The 26,431-nt window shown below is 40.4% G+C and overlaps 1 protein-coding gene across 2 annotated transcripts in view; it reads right to left on the reverse strand.

Annotated features, from left to right (window-relative positions):
* negr1 (neuronal growth regulator 1) overlaps window positions 1-26,431 on the reverse strand; it is a 165,360-nt gene that overhangs the window by 40,566 nt on the left and 98,363 nt on the right. For both annotated transcript variants that reach the window (XM_026142485.2, XM_026142484.2), the window contains exons 4-6: window positions 21,373-21,504; window positions 6,113-6,233; window positions 4,061-4,209 (exon numbers count right to left, since the gene is read on the reverse strand). In XM_026142485.2, the coding sequence (XP_025998270.1) occupies window positions 4,061-4,209; window positions 6,113-6,233; window positions 21,373-21,504 (402 nt within the window). The remainder of the gene's footprint in view (window positions 1-4,060; window positions 4,210-6,112; window positions 6,234-21,372; window positions 21,505-26,431) is intronic.

Genomic DNA, 26,431 nt, shown 5'->3' on the forward strand with positions numbered 1-26,431 from the left:
ATTTTAAGAACTTTATCTTTTTTTGGATAAATTCTGTGTATTGGGCAGTCTGACAAAATGGGCCAATTATACTTTAATGATCAATGAAGAACTTCACTTAGGCCTGTAATAAATGAACTGATGGCTCACTTCACCTAATCTATACCTTGACCCTCGCCGCCCTCGGCTCCAGTCACTAGACATCATGACTGTGATAAAGCCTAGAGTGTAGAGAACGGATCTACTGCTGCAACTTTCAAAACTGTGAAAGGTTATCATCGTCAAACAACCTCGTCCAACCTTTATGAATCTATGTTTTCTCATACAGAACCAAGAATTGGAAACGTATTAATCTTGCTAGGAAACCTGTCAAAGATCATCTCAACAACCACCGGAAATATGTACTTCCGGACTGCTTGAGAGTGGTTGTTGGAGGTTGCTGGCAGTCACTGTGAAGTCGATTGCTAAAGCCCCCTTTCACACAGGCCTACAGATCACTCAGTGGCCCCCTGGTAACTACGAAGGGTCATGAGGGAAATGTATGTTTTCTGCAACTTTGGCAAGTGGTTGGTGGATGTATTTGGTGTTTCACCAAAAACCTCCTGCTTTGGTCAATTGCACATTGCTACAGTTGTCAGTAGTTTGCATGGAAAATGCCGACATGTCTGCAAGCACTTGGCAACCACTCTCAAAGCAGTGAAGGTGAAAAGTGCAGTGAAAAATGGAAATGGAGAAGGTTCGCCTTCAAAGTAAAAGTTGCACTTTTTGAAAAGTGTTTGCGTTGGACTTTTTCAAATTTCAAGAACGTCCACAGACAAGTCGGTGTCTTCATGTTAGCTATGTGTGCAGTAGTAGCAGTAAGCTGCACAGGAAGGCTTTTCGTGCTGCACCCTCTTTGCAATTGATTTCACCAAGTGACAGCCAGCAACGTAGCATTATTATTACTTTTTACCATTTAGTAAAATCCTACAGTATTTTTTCTGCATGCACAGCCACCTCATTCAGACACACGTGTTACGTTTTTATTATTCTAGAATTATTATCATTATTCCCAATGCTGATGTGCCAAACTTATCACATTTTTTTCCTTAAAGTGTTAGAAATCATAACTATCAGTAGTATCAACACATCACACTCCTTCCAAACCTTATCCAGTGTGCTTATTATTTTCCATTTTTAAATGCAGTAACAACACTGCGTTATATTTTGTCAAAACATGCACAGATGGTATAATATAAACGTATGACTTGTATATTATACTCTGCCTCCTGGACAAGATTAAGCCCGGCATCTTTATGTGCTAGAAGATCTCTATTCAAACACGGAGCTTCACAAAGATGAGACATAAAACAATACAATGATAGTCTACCACACAAATGCTCTCCCACAGTCCCCAAACAAGAGCTGCTTCGACTGGACTCGTCATTATTAGAAGCCTTTCACTCACATGCTGGTTAACACTGAGTGCCTGCACGTTGTACATCTTCTTATATTTTCCTACATCTTTCAGCTCTGAGCTGCGGCTCGTGGCACGCACAGATCAGATTTCAAAAAGCTGATTATGGTCAGAAAGTTCAATTTTGAAGATTGCTGTTTGAGAAAACTTTGATCTCAAGCCACAGCATCCTTGGGTCCAGTGCTCCTCTACTAGTGGTGTATGAGTGTGTGTGTGTGTGAGTGAATTGTAAGGCCCTTTGTAGAACCACTAAGGCAGGGATTATACTCGGTTGCGGGAACCGTCATGGAGAGCTGCAGACATCACAGATGAGTAGCCATTCTTGTTATGCTTCTTTGAAGTCTGCTTGAAGTGCACCTGAAGGGTATATGCATTGGTGTGTTGTAGTGTAATGTGTCAATGGGTGTCACAGAAAATTGGTAGGCATGTGCACGTCGGCACGGAGCTTTGCGCTCAAAATTTACATCGCTTGGACCCGGTGAACCCTGGCATACTCACAAAAGCAGAACTATAATACACCATTCAGGTTTAACAGGTGCTATAGATGTGCGTTACACTTAATATGCGAGAGAAATGTAGAGTTTTTACACAGCAAAATCTCCAGTGTTAAATTAACACTGGAGAGTGTCTATATGGGTCCACACCTCTGAGTGTTAAATACAACACTGGAAAATATCTCAAAATGTTAGAAATATTCCAGTGTTAGAAAATCAGCACTGCTCAGTGTTAGCCATTGTTAATCTTCAAAACTGACCAGGTTACTTTTAAACATATAACACTGTCAAAAGTGTTAATTTAACACTCAATAGTGTTGTATTTAACACTCAGAGGTGTGGACCCATATAGACACTCTCCAGTGTTAATTTAACACTGGAGATTTTGCTGTGTAGTAGAGTTTGTTCTTCTTTCATAAATTGTATATCAACTAGTAAGTTAGGCTTAGTTTACTGAATGAACTACAAAAAATTTTTTTTTTTGCTTGTTATTTTAAGAGATTTCTCGTTTTTTTTAGTCAGGATATTTTCTCTGATTTAAAAAAAGAAATCTCACTCAGGGTAAAAATCTGTAAAACTCTGTGATGTGACTGAAGCACATAGATCGTTTGTTCCAAATAAAGCTATAAAATTGACACATAAGTCAAACTGAGGATGTGCAGAACTGTTATTCAAATTCAAATTTTATTTGTCACACACACACAACCATACACAGTATGACATGGGGGTGAAATGCTTGTAGCTGTGCAAACCCAACCATTAAATGACAGTGGTTTTACAGTATTTACAATTTACAGGTTACTACAAAAATTTACAAATTAACTTAGAAACTTACAGTAAAAAATGTGCAAATAGCAGAAAGAGATTATAAAGATTATAAATTATAGGAAGTGTGCATAAAGAAAAACCCGAGTGCGTGTGGTGATGTGATGTGTGTGAGAGTCCAGTCTTATGCAGTATGTTACAGCCCAAATTACCTGGCAGCACTGGTTTCAAGTGTGCATTTTCTCAAATAATGTACTTGTTTCCTGTATTTGCTGAACATAGTGATGAATGAGATCACAGGTATGATTTGGCTGTATAACAGCTTTTGATGCAGCGTTGTGTTTTTCTCCCCCTTCAATCTCCAGTTCCCTTTCATTAGTTGTTTTGAATGCTTAAGCAAGCAGGGGCCTGGGTAAGTGCTGGTCTGGGGTGAAAACAGACAGCCTTGTGTAAGCCTCATCCTAGAAACACAGAGCCTCTCTCTCCAGCAGAAAGGTCTAAGGTTGTGTTCAGGCAGACAACAGCACTGAATGAAAAAGCAGAGCCACCTCATTTATTCATATGCAATATTGATTCAGTCAGGGTGGCAATGTTGAAGAGTTGTGCATGAAAGAATGAAAACTTGAGCTATAATAGCATAGCTGAAGTATCTCTGCAGGGATGACTTCATTTATTTTGTGGACACATACTGATTTATTTATTTAAAAGAATGCTTCTAACTATGAGAAATAAATGCTGTTTATCAGTGATACTGCAGGAGTTTGGCCTCTGATATTTGGGTCTTTTTGGAACTCGGAAAGATTCCTTATGGGCTTTGAAAAGCTGTGAAAGGGCTGGCTCGGAGCCCTCTTTAAAATCTGAGTCATACTCCTACTTGGTATTCAACTTAGCAGGATTGACCTGTGTTGCTGCCTTTGTAATTGTGACGCTATTGCCTCAAACCTAAATTTCTTTTTCAGGTGGTGTTTTTATCCAGTACACATGCAGATGTAGACTTAAAAAGCAGACGCACCCACCCACACACACACACACACACACACACACACACACACACACACACACACACACACACACACACACACACACACACACACACACACACACACACACGATGTCTAACAATAATAGACAACTGATTCACAAAGCGGATGTCTAGGAAATAATCTTTTTTTTTTTTTTACTGGTGATCTGTGGGCAACCACTTCCACTGGGGTTAAACCTTTTTTTTCTATAACAAGAAAATTGTAGCAAAAAATGAAAACACTTTTGAGGGCAGAGAACCCCCCACTGACATCCACAACACTCTTCCAACCCTCTGACTCTTCAGCACTCCAGTTAGCCACAAGCAGGTAGAATGACAACTTACGATTGAGAGGCACGCTGGCATTAGCCGTCCCTAGCTTGTTGGAGGCGACGCACGTGTAGTTCCCGTAACGATCCTCTGTCATGTTGGTGACTGTGAGGACTGATCTGGAGCTGAGGCTCTTGATGTCGATGCCCTGACCCTTGATAATCCTGAAAAACAGAACACAATCACAACAAATGATGCTTTGATTTCTCTCCCCGAACACAAAGTAACGGGGGTGGAAACGGCTAGAGTCAAGGGCAGCGCAAATGTTTGTCATCTTTAGTGGATTTTCAGATTGTGTAGTGGCTCATCACTCTCTTCAACAGATCTATTTATCCCTTGGTCTGCCTTGGAGAGACGCTTTGAAGGACTGCGAGGAGAGAGAAATGACCCAGAGGTGAACCAGCTGGGTGCCACTTGACGTGTTGTTCATCGTTTTTGTTGCAGGTGCGGCCGGATTATAATAAATCCTACTACAGTTGTGCCTGGCATCTGTGCTAAGAAACTGACAAATGTTAAATTGTTTACTGTTGTGGGCGTGATGATCTTAAACAGCCTGTAGAGATTAAAATTCACTCAGCACAGGCATATGCTATGAATCCTGATTGTGGGATTTTTGTAGATGGTACAGCTTGTTTTCATCTCAGCGGTTGCCTGTACTGCTACAGATTCATATTTAAACATATAAACCATAAAATCCTCCAGAGCGGAGACATACTTCTATCCTGGCCTTGCTGTGCCCCCCATGATCTCGAGCTTGGCTCGACTCGCTTTGAGAGTCACTCTGGGTTGAAGCATTATGTGCGACCTTATGTCCAGCAAATATCCGCAAATCTGTTGTTCCCTCTCCCATGGCGATTTCCTCAAATGTTAGCTGAACATTCTCTGATAATCTCAGCATGTGTCTCACCTCTTTACTTCACCGTGAAACTAGTCAATGCTCTCCTCCGTCATCCGAGAGCGAAAGTGGCGATGCATCGAGAAAGATTTACTTGCAGAAGCCGCCACACGCCTTCCATTATCGACCAAATGAAACGACATCTGCAGCAATGCTATAGCTGCATCAACACTCAGCCAAAATCAGGAGTGGGGCTCATTTTACATGACGAGTAATTGGGCAGTGAAAAAGGCAGCGTTAATGCTGTACAGCAGCTACACGTGCTCCATGCTTAAGTCCCGATACTAATGTCCTGCTCATAATGAGGAGTAAATAAGAAATCAACATTTAGCCATGTAAGAAGTCACAGAAAGAACAAGTCCTTGAATTAAGTAAAGACTAGAATCACGCCAACTTGCCTCCTTAGCAATTTGAATAAATTGAATCCACCCTATAATTACAATTAGCACAGTGTGAGCTGATGATTGAAATTGTGCTCACCAGGAGTGGGTAAATGACGGGTAATAGGGGTAATTTGGTTTTTAAATTCAAGAACTGACACTTGAATCTAGACTGATTGATGTATGTGTCGCGAATGATTTAAGCCAGTTGCCAGCAAACATTTTATTAGGATGCAAGGTGAGGACAAGGCACAAATGACTCTCGCTGGAACATTTTTGTGCGCTCTCCCCAGAGGCTGGATGGATGGCAGAACAAACAAATGCACTGTCTCTGGAAAAAAAGCAAACAAGCAGAAGTAATACATTTTCTATCAAGTGAAGGTGTGACCTAATAACACAAGCGTTATTGTCAAATGTCAGCGTGAACGATTGCAGTAAAAATTTGATATTTAGATGTGGACTTTAGACTTCCGCGGGAAAAAAGTATTCCCGGGTAATCATACGGATTTCTTTATATTTGTGTCTACCGGCCCATTTTTCATGGCGTGTCGACTTGTCATAGCAAGAAAAGGACACACGAAACTAATTTCGTTAACAATGCCTCAGCTCCATCGAGAGTCACAGTGAAACAGCGTGCACAATACCAGAGGCTTGTAAGTTCACCTAAATGCAAGGCAGTGATTTTCCTCCTTTATTGATTACACATGTTCCTGTAGTTCAATGACATGCAGAAGAAATCTGGTATGAAAAAAGGTCTATGCGGGTATGCAGGGGTAAACAATCCGAACTCACCTTTTTTCACCCTTGTACCACTCAAATGTTGGAGAAGGCATTGCAGCAGCCTCACATCTTAGCAGGGCTGTGCGTCCCAGACCGACTCCATGGCTCTTTATGTCGTGGATAGATGGGGCAACTGAAGAAAACAAAAAATAAAAAGAAGACATCTTAGCAAGATTACCCACAACATTACCATGAGCCCTTTGCATAAGAACAGCGGTGAATGCTCTTATTTTGATGGCAAAGGGTGGCTGCACTTGACAACTGCTGACACCCTGGTCAGTGCAGACATTGCGCGGTGTAAGCTCAACATTCAAAATCTACAAAGGCATATTTGGAGAGGAGAGAGGGCGCCCATCCCCTGTGTTAGGAAACTCAAATAAATTGCACTGCATGGTGATAAATGGCTTAATGGAAGTTCAAAGACTCAATGGCAGAGGCAGGTTCAGTGAATGCAAAATCAGACTCCTTTCATGTGCTGAAGTGTGGTGTTAATCTCTTTGCCAGTGTCATGTAGGCAGCGATGGCTTTTAAAGCAACCCAGTCCTTCTCCACTTCAAGCAACAGAGCCTTGAAATAATGTAATGTGTTTATGTTTTATAGATTGACAACATAATTAAAGTGGTAGACCAAAAACAAAAAGGCCATTTCAAATTTCATCTAAAATGTAACTACAGGTTAAACTCGGGAGATGGGCCATCGTGTTTAAGAGGTCACACAGTGAATAAGAAAACCAACACAAGTGCAGACCAGACCACAGCTACGATCAGTGATACCAAAATGAATGAAAAATTAAATAACGGCCCAATAATGTCACCATGAATATACCATCAGTTTAACTTTTTTTACAGGTATGTAAGTCAGTTTGGGTTTGGTAGATTTCTCCAGTCTGATGGTCTTTAAACTTGAAAGCACAAGTTGTATTTTCTTGACACTCTCAAAACGTTGTTGCATGTGTCAGAAGCTGTTTTCACTGATGCACTGCAGTCCTGGACGTTTCAAGACATCAGCCTGTAGAGGTGCACGCATCATATTTGATACATGCAGGTTTTTGTGAGACTTCTACATCATCAGTGTAACATCCCCCCCCCCCGCCCCCACCCCCTCTTTAAAAAAACTAAATAAATTGCAAAACATATTTTTAAGCAATTTAAAAAAAGAAGTCAGATGTAGCAAATATGATACAAAATATAAAATCGTATATGGAAATTAAAATGTAAATCATTTTTAAACCAATTTGTCAGATGGTTCAATAAATTCTTCATTTTCAAAAATTGTCTGGCAATTATTTCATATTTTAGGCTTTAAGGGGGTAATGCGATCCAGCTGTCCCACACAGCTGGATCGAACATTAAATGGTCTTTAACCTGCCAGGGTCCCCCAGTGCACAGCAGTCCATAAGGCTGCCCACTTATAGCAAAATTCCAGGTTATTCTGGTCAATGGTGTATGTGAATTTTTTAAGCAGCTGCAGGCAACTGTTAAAAAAAATACTTGGGCAGGTTCACCTTTGGAAGCCCTGCGAGTTCTGCTTCCTTGATATTGAGCTTTTTGACCAAAGAGTCTCCTTCAGTCGAAGGCTTGAGCTGAAACTAACCAGTGAGTTTGAGCTTTTAGGGGGTTGTAAAAGTGCACGGCTGTAACAGTGGGAAAAAAGAAAAACAAAGGGGGGAGTGTAAGCATTTTATGCCAATCACTTTGTTTTCTTCTTAGGTGGAAGTCAAAATAATGACTGACATTAAAATCCAATTAATGGCCAAGCACAGTAAGTCCATGTGTAGGTAATTGTCGAGTGGATTCAAAGCGAGTGAGTGGGCGTAATGTGCAGGGACTCCTGAACTCCACTGCACACGCAAAGTGGGGTTACTGGGACTGAATCAATAATACAACTGTAACTGTCCTGTGCTTTCTTATTTGGTATGTAAAACATTTAGATGAGCATTATAATATTCAAACAGCATTAGCTATTAGGTTTAGTTCAATGCATTTGACTCAATTTTACCAAGTGGAGATCAAAGGGTAAAATAAACAGCCAACTCATCAGATGAATGATTAAGATTGTATTATACTCTGCTTAATGTTACAATATTAATTCAATTAATGCTTAAACTGTGATGGGTAAATAAAATGGCACCTTTAGACAACGCTAAACTGGTCCCAGCTGAATGCACACAGTGGCTTAAACCCACTGGTATTTTTATGACAGCTTACCTTCATAGATCGCCTGCTTCTTCACTGAACACTGAGGCAAAGAAACAGGAAAAACCAATCACACTATCACACAGAGCTCAATCTGACATTGTGTATTGTGTAAACTTGGCTTGACTTTCCAAAAGCCTGACAAACAATAAAACTGTTCTGAACAACCAAGCAGATGCACAGCCATTTCAGATACAAGACAGGGCAAAATTACTTTGTGTCACTCACACTGTTTCTGATTAAAAGCATATGATACATGGAAAACGCTCGCGCTCTTTAGACCAGTCCTGCAGCTAGCAGTAAATTGCCCAGCCAAGTTTGAAAGTAAGATGGGGACTATTTATATTCCTGACAATGAGCTTTAAAGAATGACCTGTCAGTCTGAGCTAAAGCCCCTTTCCAGTGGAAGGACTTGGCCAAGAGCCTGCAAGACTTTACTTTCAATTGCATTTGGAGAGACCTGAGTATGGAGTGAAAAAGCTTCTAAACATAACCCCCAGCACGTCGGACTCCCCCAAAACAACGGAAATTCAACGAAGACATAATCTGGTTCACTCCTACGGAACAGGATAGCATTCATGTGTTTTATCCGCTTAGATTTACAAATCCTTCACCTTTGATCATTCAGTACTTTCTGTGAGACGGCCTTGGTTTGAAGAGCTGCATGGAACCAATGCATGCACAGTCTTTCCCTGCAGCCTGTGACAGTCAGCGCAGATAGATGAAGTGGAATGCCACAGATTTGGGCAAGGTGAAAGCGAAGCATGTGATCATTTGTACACGTGTCATAAAATCATGTAAGAGAGGCACACAAAGATCACAGTGTGCTCTGTGATGATGGATGCCCTTCCACCAACCTTTCCTCTGCATCCTAATGAGCACATTCATAGGACTAGCGTATGTTGATTTTCTGTCCTTGCATGTGTGCCAATTATACCATTAGTTCCCTCTTTTGTTGCTCTGCTGAATAATCTGAAGGACTTAAGATAGTGAATCAAGCAATGGGTTATGCTAGGGCTCTTCCTCTTCATTTATCACTGCATGAAATGTTCAACCCCATGCTGGGGGGGTATTAGTAGACCTTGACTGGATGCCTGTGCATGTTGTGTGTGAATGTGCACTGTGGGTGTGTGTACCCTTGTGTCTGTGGTCTAAACTCAAAATTTTTCTGCTTCAGAAACTTCAAAGATCTGTTCAAACATCACAGATTACTTCAGAGCTATATTTAAACATTACCAGCATTAGTGGTTACTGCACCCGAAGACAGCTTTGCAGAGGAGCAGTAACAACCTGCAGCAACTAAAAGAAAACAAAAGTTTCTAAAGCACATAATAAAGTAACATCAGAGTGTCTGGTGTCTGACACTGCGCTTTACAGAACAGATGTACTTAAAGAAAAAGATGAGAAGAAGCAGAGAAAATTGCAACAGTACTCTGCAGCACAGAAATATAAGCCAATAACAAGTATGACAAAATCAATGTAGTATGCTGACCAGCAGAGGCTTAGCAAGTCCTCGTAATCCTCCATTGGTGGTATTGTGCGGGGCCATCGATTATCTGAAGGCTCTGAAAGCACCAGGGTGACCCGGCTGTCGTGTTGTACAGTTACTAGGACAGTGGACAGGGTGGCTCAGTCAGGTGAGTCAATACTTCAAACCTCACACATAGAGACATTTTTATTTATTTCATTCTTATTATACCAGGAGGGTTTTTCCTGCATGGAGGGTTTTTTCATGGCCGCCCTGCATGGAGAGGTTTTATGAAAAGTAACTGAGAAACAACCACGATTCTAATAAAATGATTACCTACACTGTTCAGACTATCTGGATTTGACTGAATCGAGCATTGCAGACGTGTTTAGCAAATAATCTTTCTGTGAAAAATGTAGCACACACTCACTGCTTTTATGGTACGCTGACCAATCAAGCTTATGTGCATATCTTTAAACATCCATTCGGACCCAGGGATAGACCCTGAACTACAAACCACAAAACTGCTGGAAAATTGTTTTTCTAAATGTGCATTTCCTCTCTGGATTATTTTGCTGTGTTCCCTTTAATATATTACCAGCTGGATCAGCTATTTGTCAAATGAACACTGTGCTTTCTTCATTAGACTCAAAGGATTTCCTATTTTTATAGTTAATTAGGTTTACTGTTCTCCATCAGTAGTTGGTTAAAATGCTCAGATAAAAAAATCAAACGAAGACAATGAAAGGATTGAAAAATGTGCTGTTAAAAATGTTAGGCACTTCAGGTGCTCATCCGTTCCACAGCACAGCTCTAAATACAGAGCGCAGTATAATAATAATACCAGCGATCCAGTCGTGCAACATGCCGCGTATTCAAAAAAGTGTGGAGTTGGAACTGATGTTGGTTATTTGCAAAGGCAAAGTCAAATGTTTTTAAGCATTTTTCTATTTGCTGCACTTAATTTGAAAACTTGAACCATGTAAATGCATCATCCCACTGGCCAGCATACAATACGAGCACTACAGGCTGCAAAACTCCAAGAGCGGTAACTAAGAATAGAAAGCTTTTCTTGAAGGCCAGTTGTATTTCTGCAAATGGACAAATTCAAAAAGCAATTTGGGTCCAATAATTGTCTTTCAGCGATTTCTAATATAGAAAAATCTCTCTTATAGCATTGCAGGTATTGCAAAATGCTATAATTTTATATGCATATCAATATTATCAAGTTCTCCCAATTTGGACCTTGGCACTACGATCTGTTAAGACAGATCACAACCATAAAACCCAGTACAATCCAATAAGTCCAATTTTACCTTGCTGGCATATCTTATATCATCATATATTGTGCTATACACCATCCGGATTTTGGAGAGTAATGCAAAGCAGTGCACTAAAAACCATGAAGCCCCAATAATCCAGGTAATTTAATGTCTAGGGAATGCTGGGGTGGTGCTGTAAATCATGCCTAAAGTCACGGTGGCTCCACCAGATGGGGGTGAGCGGTTGGGTCCAGGAATAGTACAAGCATGGCAGAAAAATGAGGAGTGTAAGGCTCTGGCAGGTGACAAATGGGCAGTTACGGATCGATCACGAACCAAAAGCCATTACATCTGCATTATCAAAACAAAGCCGATGTCTCCAAATGTCTATGCAAACTGTACAAATACACACACTTTAAAGATACATAACAAGTGTGACCTTTATTAATGGACAGGGTTTGCTCACAAAGCAAAACACCTTAATGTACAAGGCTTCGCTGAGTAGCGTCCCTTAAACAATCCTCGTGTGACAATTGATGATTAATTGGTGTGCTTCAAGGATGAATATGATTTATTTAGCTACATACTATTGTTTGCCAAGAGAACCCGGAGAACGCAGGCTTTTTAATTAAAAGATCAATTAATAACCCTACCTCTTCAGCCAGATTTGAAAATGAGTTTTCATTGCAATTAAGAAATGGACTCATCAGTGCATGACTTGTCAGCTTACACACAGAGACACTGTTCCCCACTGCCATCTGTGGGCTTCTTTGTCCTGCTTTTTCCCCCCTCAGTCAGGAATGGTTCTACTGCCAAGATTTATTAATTCATTAAGATTTCTATTCAGAACAGCTAGGGAACATTGTGTTCCTTCTTTTTATACAATGCGAGGCATATAAATAACCAGCTTAGTGTGTAGGACTGTGTGGGTCGACAACACCAGGGATTCAATCTATTGTCTGTGTTTAACACTAAATGGCTCAAGGTACACAGATCCTCACCTATCTTCCTAAATACACACGAGCTGGCGAGCTGTTCCGATGAAGACAATGGTACAGTCGACACACGCGGAAATGTCATTAATCTATTGTTACGAGCGAGCGCAGTAAGTCATCTCCGATTGTGTGAACATAATAACCATGTTATAGACGATTTCATGTAAGCCTGTGATGTTATTCACCTTGCGCTCAACATTATTACTTATTTTGTCACTAAAATGGGATGCCAATGTTTAAAAGTAAAGGGAAAAAAAGGAAGTGTACTAGCCAGAACATTTATTCTGCAGAAGATCAAGTTTCCGCTCATTTATTCATGCCCCTCATGCAGCAAGGAATCCAAATAGCAATCAAGACGAGAGCTTTGGAGAGATGTAGAGAGATGGATTTACATCCAAACAGCTTGAGGGTACTGGCTTTAACTCTACTTAGGATTGGATCAGAATCCAATTCTAGGAAGCCTTCTCTTTTGAATCGTAAGCCACAGTATTTCAACAGATAGGGCAAACTGTCGACAAACGCTCAACGGAGACTGCGTGTCTGATTTGAAAATACTCCCGACGCCAGTTTTCATTGAACTGTGCGATGAACGTTTATTCCACCTTTGATTCAACCTCACCATCCACCGCTGCGCTGAGCCTGATATGGACACACAGTATGTAGGTCATTGCATTTTGCAAAATGTAATAAATCCTGCATACCTCTATGCAGCTGTTATGGTGTATAATGATTCTTTGTAAATTCAATAACTATCAAATAAATAAATAAATAAAGCATGCCCACACGCCGCTAATAGCTGTTTACTCCAGTGTCATTACTTGACATTGTAATGTTGGGTGGTCATGAAGATGTGTCTACTGAACACAAGTAAACAACTTTAGTCTCTTATTTATCAGAGATGGTCGTGACTCCCCACAACCACTCTGTCAGCAGAGGAGCATGTTGTGGGTGTATCTACCAGGCCGGGGCCTGAATTCCAAACAGGCCTGGACGGCTGGGGTATTAGAGGGAAAGGAAGGTTAGGAGCAAACAAAAGACCAGGTGATGTAAAGAATTAGAAGTATTCGCAGTGTGCTCCTGCATTCTGATTTATTTATTTTTTTCAGAAAGCTATCAATACCACTGGTTAAATTGCTCACAGCAGCTCTGATGTGTATGGTGATTAAAATGATCACAGTTTTGCTGGACAATTAGTGTAAGCAGGAAAGAGCGAGGTGCTCTTCTTTTTACAATCACAGCCATGGCGAATATGTGAGCAGAATTCACAGCTGCAGGGTACTGGAGGAGGAAGGAGGCGTAAAAATGGCTGGAAAACTCCGAAGCATACAGGGTACGCTTTCACTCTGACAAGCAAGCTTGCCACGAAGGAGCCAAAGTGATATTAAAAAGGAAGACAAACCTGAACTGGTTAAAGCTTTAGCCTGAATCGAGGGATGCTGTCATACAAAATTACACGCGGTCAGAAGTTTGTATACGCTCACCGTGGGCATGAATATAATGGGAATTTTGGGCTTTCAATCGTTTCTTTGAACTGTGTACAGCACACATCTTCAATGGTTAAAAACAAACAAACTGGGTCCACGAGTTTGAATTTATTTTGCATTTTCTCTAATCCACATAGGGTAAAAATTATACATGCAAACTCTTACATACATTCACCTCAACCTTTTAGTAATTGATGCCTTTTAACTTGACAAGCCTCCTGGCTCCTGGAGAAAAGTTTTGTATACAGGGCTTAACAAATTAGTTAAAAAGAGAAAACACAAATACTTTTTAGAAATCTGTCAAAAAACCTGTTAAAAAATAAAACTCACTGAATTCACTGAAATGTAATCAACATTTTTATTCGCGGCACACTGGACTTCTCTGAGAGCTCATTAATAAATCAAGCACGACATCAACCATTAAAACTAATCTGTCTGTTCAGGAATGCAAGCAAATAACTAGTTTTACATCTTAATCAAAAATTCTACTGTGCCTTAAAACAGTAAATTTGAAAATAATGGCGAACGACAATAATTACATTCTGTTTATAAAACCATCATTTTGAATAACGAGCTTGCACATATTGGTGGTTAATCGTTACAAAAACATTACAATCATTTTGGTAAATACCAATAATGTTAATTTAGGGCGTGATGACACAGTTTAATGACCACGATTGAGCAATAATAAAAACACACGCTCCAGCTACAGAACACAAAGTAAAAGCATATCAAGTGGCACCTGAGCATGTGCCAATCACAGCTGTTCCCAGCACTGAGCAACTTGAACTTTCCTGGACTCGTATGACTCGATGACTGAAGCTATGCTAAAAGACAGACAGAGATCAAACTTCTAATGTCTGCCACAGCAGACGGAGAAGAGCTTGTCCCTCAAAGAAGATCATCATTGTTGTTGGAAATACTTCAGATTTAGCACAAGTTATCTCAACCGATTATAAATCATATTCAAAGCGTTTTGTCTGCGCTGCAAAGGAACACAATAAACTTTTCAGCTGCCTCAAGATACACCTTAAGAAACAGCATAATGAATGCGTAAAGTGCAGGAAAAACAATGCAATGGTTGCTAACGTAAATTAGAAAATAGTCAACTTAGCGGACAAAGCTGTTGTTGTGGGCCTGATCTCCGACAACATCGAGACGGCCTACCTGGAGGAGATTAGGAACCTGGAGACCTGGTGCCAGGAAAATAACCTCCTCCTAAACATCAGCAAGACTAAGGAGCTGATCGTGGACTTCACTACAAAGCAGGCGAGGAATTACAAACCCCTCATCATCAGTGGCACGCCAGTGGAGAGAGTGGACAGTTTCCGATACCTGGGTGTCCACATCACTCAGGACCTGTCATGGTCCTGCCACATCAACTCCCTGGTTAAGAAAGCCCGTCAGCGTCTCTTCTTCCTCAGAAGACTTAGAGACTTCCATCTGCCACTGAAGGTGCTCAAGAACTTCTACTCCTGCACCATCGAGAGCGTCCTGACGGCAAACATCTGCACCAAGCAGGACAGACGAGACCTGCAAAGAGAGGTGCGCTCGGCCAAACGCATCATTCAATCAGAGCTCCCTGACCTGCTGTCCATCTACACCAAGCGGTGCAAGTCCAAAGCTAGGAAGACTATGATGGACCTCTCCCATCCCAACAATGGACTATTCTCACTGTTGAGGTCTGGGAAGCGCTTCCGCTCCCTTAAGGCCAAAACAGAGAGAATGAGGAGGAGCTTCTTCCCCCAGGCTATTCGGGCCCTGAACCAGGTGTAGGACTGGACTCTCCCACACACGTCACTATAAGACTGGACTCTCACACACGTCACCACACGCACCACCACACATTTCCTATAATCCTATAATTCCTATAATTTATAATCCTTATCTTTATAATCTCTTCTGCTATTTGCACATTCTTTACTGTAAATTCCTAAGTTAATTTGTAAATTTTTGTAGTAACCTGTAAATTGTAAATATTGTAAAACTTTTCTTCTGTCATTTAATGGTCGGGCATTGTACAGCTACAGGCATTTCACCCCCATGTCATACTGTGTATGGTTGTGTGTGTGTGACAAATTTGAATTTGAAAAGATGTGTTATCGCATCGCTGAGTTATTTTTCCCAAGCTTCAGGAGAAATTCAGAAGGATCTCACAGCAGTCGAGTACTTCTCTATAGCTTTATTTACATTCATGGTGGAGGTATAATGAATGGAGTGCCTTTATATTTAGCTTCTAAGAGATGTAGGTCAGGTGAATATATGCATGATTTAAACGTATTATTTGATTAAATAAGCTAAAATTAACAGGAATGTAGCCCAATGTAAAAGCATGTAAAAGAGTCCTAAAAGAACCCTGCTGATTTCATTTTCTTAAGTTCATCTTAAGAAGATAAACGTAAAATAAATGAATAACTGACTCTATGTCGCCTCCTCGTGCTTCTTATTTCAGATAATAGCCAAATTGTACTTCTGCAAAACATCTGGATATCTGCAAAGTTGACATTTTCTGTAAAATTTTGTCCAGAGTTTTTTGAGTTAGGGTTAAAATCTTTATGTAAACATTTGTGCCACGCTATCAAATTCCCTCTAGATATTTCAAACAGCTTCAGATGAAGCAACTGAAACAGTGACGGGCAAATAAAACGTAGCACGACAAGACAGTTAGCTGTCTCCGTTTCTTCCGTGTGTGACTAAAGTTTGTGCAAACTGTCAAATCTCATCTTGCAACATGATGATGTTCAAACCCTGTATTCTCACTCGTTCAATAAGAGGAGCCGACACCTCTCTCTGGAGGAAAAGAGCTCCCTAAACTAGAAAGCGAGGTCAAACACCTTTGATTGTTCGTCTTAAAACAGAAACAGGCTTCTGTTATTGTTTTATCTGTAGTGTTAGTGATGGATGCCTTCAATCTGCTACAAGGTGGCTTCATTAATTAATCAAACACCAGCGTTTTATCTCAGGCGGAGGTGTTCCACGGTGGTTTCCTTTTCATTCATCCCTCCGACTCAACCACCTAGATGTGATATTTATGCTTTTGAGTCACACTGTGCAGTGAGAATTTCAGCCAGTAACGGCACCCACCTGCAGTGAAGATGAATATGTAAATTTTAAAAAGTAGGTCAGAGATCAAATTTCATCAGGTAGAATCACAGCTGAAATATTCTTTCGCCAAGTAGGGTTTTTTAAGCCAATCTGATTCTAGTGCGACCTTATGGATGACTGCCATCGTTCAGGTTTAGATGATAAAAGTATTCAGTCGCCGTTCATTTATCGCCAGGAGCATAAAGGCAAGAAGCCCTCTCAGGCCATAATTTAATTAATGCTGCCACATGAAGGTAGGACATTTGAGCCTTAGAGAAATCCATGCTGGGGTTACATGTACTGGACTTAACACTCGGGCAGTGACAATGCCTGCGAACGTCTGCCTCTAACTCCTCCTATCATAGAGAACCAAATGGCAGGCTTAGTGGCCCGGTGTTATTAAAACTGCAAATATGTTCGAGCTTAATTTTATTTTCATTACCTTGGTTTGCTTATTTTAATTATTGGCCCTAATCTGCAATTAGCCCAGAGGTCAGCTATACCCACAGCTTTGAAAAACGCCATTGTTTTGAACAAAATTGTCTGGACATGTATTTAATTAGACTGTTAACCCTTGAAATGTCAGTGTCACTCAATCCTATGCTGTCTTATTAGAATGATGAAGGAAAAAATACTACAGACTTCACTAACTGATGAATATGAATTCATTTCATTTAACTGCTGTTAGCAAGAAAAAAAGAGGATCAGTGGTGATACCATAATGGGGTCAAAGCACGCCACGATAGCCGCTTACACCGTTAACAATATCGAACGATAACGCTGCGCCCTTTCTGTTACTCCACCTCTCATTTCTTTGTGTTTTGCTAAGAAGCTTTTTCGTCATTTCTTTAAGTAGTCTTCACAGATAGTTCAGCTTTTTGAAGAACATTCAAAGCTCTTATTTGGATGCTGGCTGCCTTTTGCTTTGTTCTTTGTCAAGATGATCGAAAATCCAGAGTTCAGGGGAGGCCAATCCATGATTTGTAATGTTCCATTGTGCGTTTTTCTTTTTTCTACTGCCAGTATTGTAAAAGGTGTGCTTTGGCGACTTTGGCAGTGTGTTTGGGATCATTGTCATTCTGAAATTAAAGCTGCTGCCAATGAAATGGCTTCCAGATGGCATCGCAGGGCGAATCCAAATCTGTCTGTGCGTTTCTGCATTCATAATTCTTTTAGTTTTGACATGATCCCCGACACCACTGGCTGAAATGCAGCTCCAAACCAAACAGAGCCCCCACTGTGTTTTGCAGATGGCTGCAGACACCCACTTCTGACTATTTGAACCGAATATTAGTATTCATGACTCCATCAGACCTGCTGTCATTGATTTTCATTCTAGTTCTTGTGTAATTTGGCAAACCTCAGCTTTTCGTCCTGTTTCCCTTCCCTTCTTAGAAACACTTCTTAGAGTCAGGTGTGTTTTTTATGCTCGGATGATTCATAGTTCAGTGTTGAGTGACTTAATAAAAAAGCAAAAAGAATATTTGAATTTCTGTGCTGTGTACTGTTTAAGTTAGAGAGTTAAACTGACACCTGCACAGTCTCCCAGGAGGGCCTTCACAAAATTAGCAGGCTTCTTTTGTGAGACATACAGCTGTAAAACAGCTGTATGAGCACGTGTCCATGCAGTGTAATATTTTTAATAAAGTTAATTTCTTGCTTCTTGCTGCATAATTATTCTCTCTTGTTTGAGTTTCCATGTCAGCTAATGTCTTTATCTTAATACAGATTTTAATACGCTCAGCCCCTCATCAATAGCCCACACTCCTGGGTGCCTGGTGAATACAGCCTGATGTGTGACAGCAGAGCATGAATGATACAGTAGATTGGGACACAATCCAAATGCTTCTCTTTTTACTTCACAGGAGGAGAAGTGTGCCAGTGAGGAGAGGAGGCAGTGAAGAGTGGCCACCAGCTGGCTAAAGCTCTGCCTGCTGTGGCCAAATCAGTCGCTCCAATGGACAACTTTAATTCATTCATTCTGCTTCCTTATCTTTAGAGATGAGCACATGTGTCACCAGTCACCATGCAGAGAGAAAAGGGAAGAGGCAACTTTGATGAAAAATACAAGCATGAAAAGCATACTGACAAAATGCTCTGAAAACAGTCGCTGACTATTTGAAGCTACAGGGCACAAAATATTGAAGAACTTTTCAGTCCCATTTGAGGAAGCCGACAAACAAAGTCCTGCCTCTTTAACGTCAGCTGCATTTTTTGCTTCTTCTCTGTTACCTATTCAGCACCTTGAATGCTAAACAGCCGTAATAAAACACAGGACCTTTCGTGTGTGAAATGCTTGTGAGGCTAGAAAAATCTGACAGTGTTTGCAGTAGCTCAAACAGCATGTAAATAATTATGAAATCCATTATTTATAACTGAAAGGGTGGCCCCAAAGATGTACAGCGCCTGCTCAAACACTTATCAGACACCTTCTAGTCTTACTGCACACAAATTATGAATGAAAATGTGTATACATGTCACACAAGAGCTCTATCAGATATTTCATGTGTACGGCGGATGCCCATCAAGCTGTCTCTCTAAATCAGTGGTGCAAAACCAATGGCCCGAGAGCCATAACGGGCCCAGCAAAATCTCTGAACTGGCCCACCTGATGGGTTTGAGAATGTGAAACTTGCAAAAAAATCATAAATACTTTAGGTGTTTTGGGGGGTAAGATGCACCGCCACTGAGGTGTGACGATGCCAGCATTACGAGTCCGAATGTGTGAAAAGTTAAAAGCATTTCTCTAATATTTTGTTGGTGTTTGGTCAAAAAATACTGGAAATGCACAAAGGTTTCTCTGTTCGCAGATGCACTTGTACTGTTGACAATGATCCCAAACACACTGCCATGGTACTGCACATGTAAAGTGGAAAAACAAATCCACAAGCTCATTTTTCTTAAGACAGCTCGTGCAGGGTATGCCTCCTTTCCTAAATTACATGAAAGTTTTTTGTGTATTTTATATTAAGAGAAAGGGGCGACTGTGGAGCCTCTTCTTAATTGGTCATTCGGCAATGACTTTATAGCATCTGGATCTTTAACGATACTTCACCTAAATTTAAGGACTGCGTGCCACTTTATAAAAGGTGATATTTTTCCCACTTCGCTAGCGCACAAAAAAAACCCCTTTTAAGACCCATTGGATTATTTCAAAAATGAATTATCATCGACCTCACTGAAGGCTGTGTTACTTCATTCCTGAAAAGAAACACTTTGGAGATAATGGCTTTCAACTGACATCGACTCTAAAAATCTCATTTCAAAGTAATCGCTCAACATCCTCCTGCTGCTTTTGATAACACTGTCCAACAAACTGTCTCCTTTACATTTTTCATTTTTATAGCATATTCCATAAAGGTGTTGCAGTTAGGCTGGCTGTGTTACAAAAACTAATTATTCATTACCCTGCAGGCTGATGTAATGTGCGAGAGTTTTTGGTCCATACGTTTAACTCTTTTGTAATAGAGACACTTTCTATTTGTGAAGCGGAGCAACTCAATATCTGCTGTACTGAAGGATTATGTAAAATATCAGATCAAAGGGAAATTTATAAATAGTTCTCAGAAACCAATTTATACAATAAGATCAAAGGAGTCACAGACAGATATCTGGATCATTGTCGTCTGCGGTATAGATCAATAGCAACGAGCGAATCAATGGCGGAAGCAGCCTGAGATAACTGTCCAGCAGGCCTGAGCACTTGACCAAATACAACACGCTCCCACCCCAACTATGGCTCAGGGGCTCAAACTGTGAAGACTATGTCTGACAGCAAAGAAAAGTCTTCCTAATCAATTCACTCAGTTCGAATGCTAAGCCCACATAACCCCGCCGTCTCAGCTTAAAATTCAGCGTCTGACTATGACATGCCTTATCAATCACAGAGAACATCTCCTTTGTTCTGTACCATAAAGACACAGCCAGTTGTCAAAGCACTTTTCATCCTTGAACCCACGTCTCAGTAGAGCTATAAATAACTGGCCTCTGAAACTTCACTCAGACCCAGCTCATTAGAGCCAGGCATTACCCAGAAATAATGGCCACAATTCTTGGTTTTGTACCAAAGCGGGCATGAACACTGTCTTAATACATGGAGGTGGATACAGATGATCTGCAGAAACAGATTAAAAATCGTTTTGAAAATGAATATAAAAAAGTACGTGTCAATTTCTTAAAACCCGAATTAGAAAACTTGCACGATTAGCTTTCTGGATGCGACTCACTAACTGGGCCAAGACGAGCCTTTTTTCTTTCACTTCCCCCTCCCTCCCTCCCCACATCGCTGTCGATGAGTGCTTGATAAGCTTTTCCAAAAGTGAGATTTAGCAGAGGGCATCTATACAGAAACTTCAATGAATAACAGTGAAGCAAAGGAGCACTTCTGAAAGAAAAGGGAATGGCAATAATAGTCAAGCACCCGAATTCTGCTTCTACTTACAAGTGGTGGTTTCTATGTGACCACGACAGCTAAAGCCCAGTATCATTCATTAATGCCCTGGCTCCTCATTACTGTCTCCTCACACTTTTGAAAGACTCATTACCTGCATAATGGAATAGTGCTTAGAACAGTCAGACCTTTCCTTAGTGTGAATTAATCATCTACATGCACCGACAAAAAGGGAATTCTCGCATTAAATATTAAGAAACTTCTTTAGCTCTCGACTTTCTCAAACTTCTGGATAGTATACTTTCTTGAAGTGCATCGTCAGGGATCGTGGATCTGCAAAGCCGGTGCACAAAAAAACACGGGAACCCAAGGAAGAAGAAGGAGATGTACTTACAGTTGACTGTGACTTTTACTCTTTTGGTGTCGGGAGAGGCAATGTCATTTAAAGCGCTGCATTCGTAGTCTCCAGCCTGGTCCTTTGTGATCCCAGTGATGTTAAGATTTTCGCCACTGTCATACTTCTTGGCTGGAAATAGAAGAATAGAGGCAAACTACTTACCACCATGTCTACACAGAATACAAACACGTACGCGCATGCGTAAGGCATTTTGTGCTGCCTGTGGTTAGTGGGTGGAAAGGCCTCATTTGTAGCAAATTATTTGTAAGTTTAAGTCTGAGTAGAAGATGCAATACAATTAGATATTGCATTGAACTCCTGATTACCTTCCTTGCATCCTAAAATAGCAGCGGACCAGCAGAGCATTGATCTATTTATATTGATACAGCGGTAGGTAATAATGGTGTATTCCCAGTCATCCGCTCATCGTTTGCTCAACCCCACGCAATGCAGTTAGAGCTGTCCCTGAAGACAGACAGATTTGATGGCTCAATGCACATGTCAGTGCTTTACTGGCATAACAACAGTGGCATGGCCCACTTTAAACATGCAAATCCACACAAAGATGTCCACTCAACACTCAAATTAAAATAGGCTAACAGAGATAGACTCACTCGGCTAATTTCTGATGCTAGAAACTGCATTAATAATAACGCGGAGAAAAGTAGAGCGACACAGAATAATATGGTTTCCAGAACAATTCGGATACAGCCATCAGGAATAAATACATTAGTGGCATAAATGTGGGAATTCTTAATCATTTTATATCTGAAGGATGTAAGCTGAAAGACAGAAAGGCAAAGCAGCAAATGCTGGAAAGTGTTCAAGGCTATGACACACTTTTAGCCAAAGCGAATGAATGTAAATGAAGTTTATCTCAGCCAGCATTATGGGTAAGCCACTCATTGTTTTATTTAATGCTGTCGTTAGAATGAATAGTTGAGTCACTGATGGAAACAAAATTAATGAACAACTATTTTAATAACCAATTAATCATTGCTGCCATTTATTTAGCACTCATCTGGAACCTGTTTCTCAGTATGTGTGCTTATGTTTGTGCTTCTTTATGTATGAATACATCGTTTATATATAACCACAATTTCACTGGAAGATGAAATATGAAAATGACGACTCGGCTAATCGACACTGAAAATAGCATAATCTGAAGCTCTATTTAACATGTTAAACCGGCCACTTAAAGCAACGTAATGGAAAAATCTGTCCAATTATTGATAATCACGGCCAATAAGCTCCAACTGACAGCAAAGACACGTTCTGTTTCGATTAAAATCACACCTATAAGACTGTTTAGATCATTTAGCTTGTGAGTGTGCGTGTAACAAATGGTTAAAATATCTCAGCAGGCTGCTCTGTGTACATATAAGAGAAACTGTGGTAGATTTTTCCCCAGACAACAATTAATTTCCAACCCAGTGGTGCTCAGTGTGAAATCTATTTATACAGAACCTTTCAGCCTGGTAATGGTGGTTTGGGATGGAAGATGTGTGGCCAGACTCAGAAGGCATGGGATTCAAACAGAGCACACAGTCAAGTTAAACTGAGCACAGTGTACCATACAGAAAACCACAGAGATTTAACCCCGATTTAGCCAGATCTTATAAGAGAGGAGTCGGAATAAAGACAACTTGTGTTCCAGAACAGCTGCCATTCGGTGCTGCCTGCAAGTGAGCTGGATTTTATATGTAATGCCACATTCTCCAACCCTGGTGGGCATTTTTTTCTTTTTATCTGCAAACCACTGTGTCAAAAAACTTGAAACCGAAGGAACTGTCGATAATAAGTTTTCTTGTCTCTCCTCACACTGTCGTGGTGGCAACAATGAAGTCCAAGAGTCTTGGCAAAGATATTGTGGCAACACAAACAACTGCAAAATAAATAAATAAAAGGGCCAGCGTTTGAGAAAACAATCCATAAATAAGCACTGAATGTGTCTGAAAAACCACACCAGTTAGTGTGCCAAGAGAGCACATGGATGGAGACATCACACAAAGGGCTCTAATTTTGTGGAGCTGGATGGTAAGCGGCTGGGACACAAGTGAAGAGGAATCTTCAGTGGGTGCACCGCCTTTGTTTCGTTTTTGACTTAATCCCACTAATGTGCGAGAGGGTGTGCAGCAGAGTGTGTCAATATAGTAATCAAATGGTGGAGAGCACGTCTGATGTAATAAAAATGTGATTTTGTCTAGACAAGGTTACAGTACCAGGATGCAATGCACAGTATTTCCATGTGCTATTAAATTACTCGTGCAAAGATTGCAAACCGGTTTTTATTTTAAATAACACACTGCCGTTTTCTAATTTCACTCGGGCATATCTCTCATAGCAAAAGATAAATAGCAATCCATTAGATTGAGAGACATGGTATGCTACAAAGTCCCAATGTCAACAATATTACAAGGGAAGAGGCATTAGCTGCTGAATATAAGCAGTGGGTGGCTTTCAGTAGTAAGCTAATCATCTAAGATAGCTTACATATCTGTGTGGCACCTTGGCCTGATGATACATGTACAGCTTGTATTTGAACAAAGAGATTAATACACAAATTGAAGTCATTTTTAACTACATAGTATTGTTAATGTTTCCATCTATTAAGTGGACTTACTGAACGGAAGCAAAGCCAGAACGTGACAATTGCTTTACTGGTCATATCGTGTATTTTTCTTAGTATATTTTTTGATCGTTCTCAGCATTTGCATTTGGCAATTTGTTCAAAAGAATGAGAACGTGCTTTTATGATGTGCACAAGTGACTAGATGATTTAACGAGCAGTTTTGATCATTTGAAATGCATCAAAGCCACCGAGAAAAGCTGTAATAGCGCAGTCATTTTAATTTAAATTTGAAAGAGTTTCAGAAGGCAGAGACAGACTGCACAGTGGATAAGTTTTGTCAGCTCTGAAAACCCTTCCAACTGTCATTGTAATATAGAGTTAAAAATGATGCAATCTGCCAATTAATTTGGGGCAGCTGAATCATAATAATTTCCCCATATACCCTAATTATCATCATTGCTATCTGCTATCTGAGTTTTCAGACTGCTTTATAGTATCTAATTGATCATAAAGAAGGCAGAATGTTTGCTTTTTTCATATAAAATTGCTTGCATGTGTGTTAGTATTACCCACATGACACCGCTAAAACCAGGTATAGTCATTAAAATGAATGTCTACTTGTTGCAAACACAGCTCTCGTGGATCATTGCGGCCCATTAGCGGTTGCATTTTGGCTTGATGATTAGAGTTATCTGATGCTTGTTTTTTATTGTGAAGACTCTGAGAGCTGCGCTTTAGAAATGACCAATATAAATAAACTTAATTAACAACATATATACTATAAAGAAATGCAAGCTTCCATACTACAGAGACACACACACACCCTCCGGCTCTATGCTTGACCTCAACACTGCCCTTATTCCACAGCTTCGTTCATTGCATTTCACTATACTTGGTATTAAAGACACACAGGGCTTAGAAATCCACGGTATGCACTAGTGTCTTTAATAAGGCAATGAAATCAAAAGCAGTGACCCACAAGGCCAAGTACTGCTGCTACATATTACGAAATGCTGTAGTTTCCACAGGAAAGAGCGTTTTTCCACAATCACTCACTTCCCTGCCTCTACAGGAGGTCGATTACATTAGAAGAAAAAAGAAAAAATGTTAAGCATGAAGCTTACATATTTTTCAATTCATTTGCATTCAATTATGTTTTATTTATATAGCAATAAATCACAACAGTGACCCCCAAGGTGCTTCATATTGTAAGGTAAAGATCCTACAATAATACAGAGAAAGCCCCAACAGATCAGATCAGCCAATATCAGGAAGCACTTGGCAACAGTGGTAGTGAAAAACTCCCTTTTAACAGGAAGGAACCTCTAGCACAGAGGTGGGCAACTGCAGGCCTCGAGGGTCGGAGTCATGCAGGTTTTAGATGTGTCCTTGATCCAACACAGCTGATTCAAAGGCTAAATTACCTCCTCAACATGTCTTGAAGTTCTCCAGTGGCCTGCAGGACACCGGCCCTCGAGCCTTGGAGTTGGACACATGTGAACTAATCATTTGATTCAGGTGTGTTGACCGAGGGTCATAGCTAAAATCTGCAGGACACCGGGCACGTGAGGGCTGGAGTTGCCTACCCCTGCTCTAGCAGAACCAGGGTCAGGGACATGAAACCATCTGCCGTGACCAGCTGCGTGTAAAGGGAAGGAGACAGGACGAAAGACAATCATAAATCTACATATGAATCTGCAGTATAAAAATGCCGCAGATTGGTTTTTAAGGGTGTGGAATAACACCTCAGCCTTTTAAGATCCTCTTTGTAAAAGTGTTGTACCATGTTTTCATAATCGGTCAACCACATTCTCTATAAATATATATTCTTTTTAAATAAACCTTTTTGATCATTGAAGTAAATATTTTAAAAAAAGCATTTACAACACTTCAAAATTAAAATTGAAAACATAGGAAAGTGCTTTCTTGAGTCAGAACTGTACCTGCAGTGCTGTATAGCTTGTTAGAGCGCAGTCTTTCTGCACCTCCAGATGATGCTATCGTTTGACCCACAGGTTCCCATCCACACAACGTTTATTTTCCTTTGCAGAACGGCACTGAAAGAATCTTTTGTCCCATCCAGCTACTGCAGGTTTCGCTGTGATGCTTTTTTCTGCTATGGACTGTTGTAAGAGTACAGCCTTTTTCCTTTTTTGCAGTGACGTACGCTGTCAACAATTTACAGTATAAAACAATATAAAAGTGGAAATGTGAGTCTTTTACAGTCTCTTGCAATCAGTCTCTTATACAGAAATGTGTAACTTTGTTGAAACTGATATAAGCCACACAGAAAAAAGTGCAGCTTTTTGCTCTTCAACAACTTTTTCAATTACTGTCTACAAAACCTTACCTGCAGTCAACATCAGAAAATACTTGAAGAAACTGTTGTATTGACAACGTGACTAATCATGGCTGTAAACAATGATGTAAAGATAGTTTGCTTTGTTCACTGACAAAAGTATTTACATTTGAGAGATAAATTAA

This window comes from Astatotilapia calliptera, chromosome 15 (assembly GCF_964374335.1).
Source record: "Astatotilapia calliptera chromosome 15, fAstCal68.1, whole genome shotgun sequence".
Lineage (NCBI taxonomy): Eukaryota > Metazoa > Chordata > Actinopteri > Cichliformes > Cichlidae > Astatotilapia > Astatotilapia calliptera.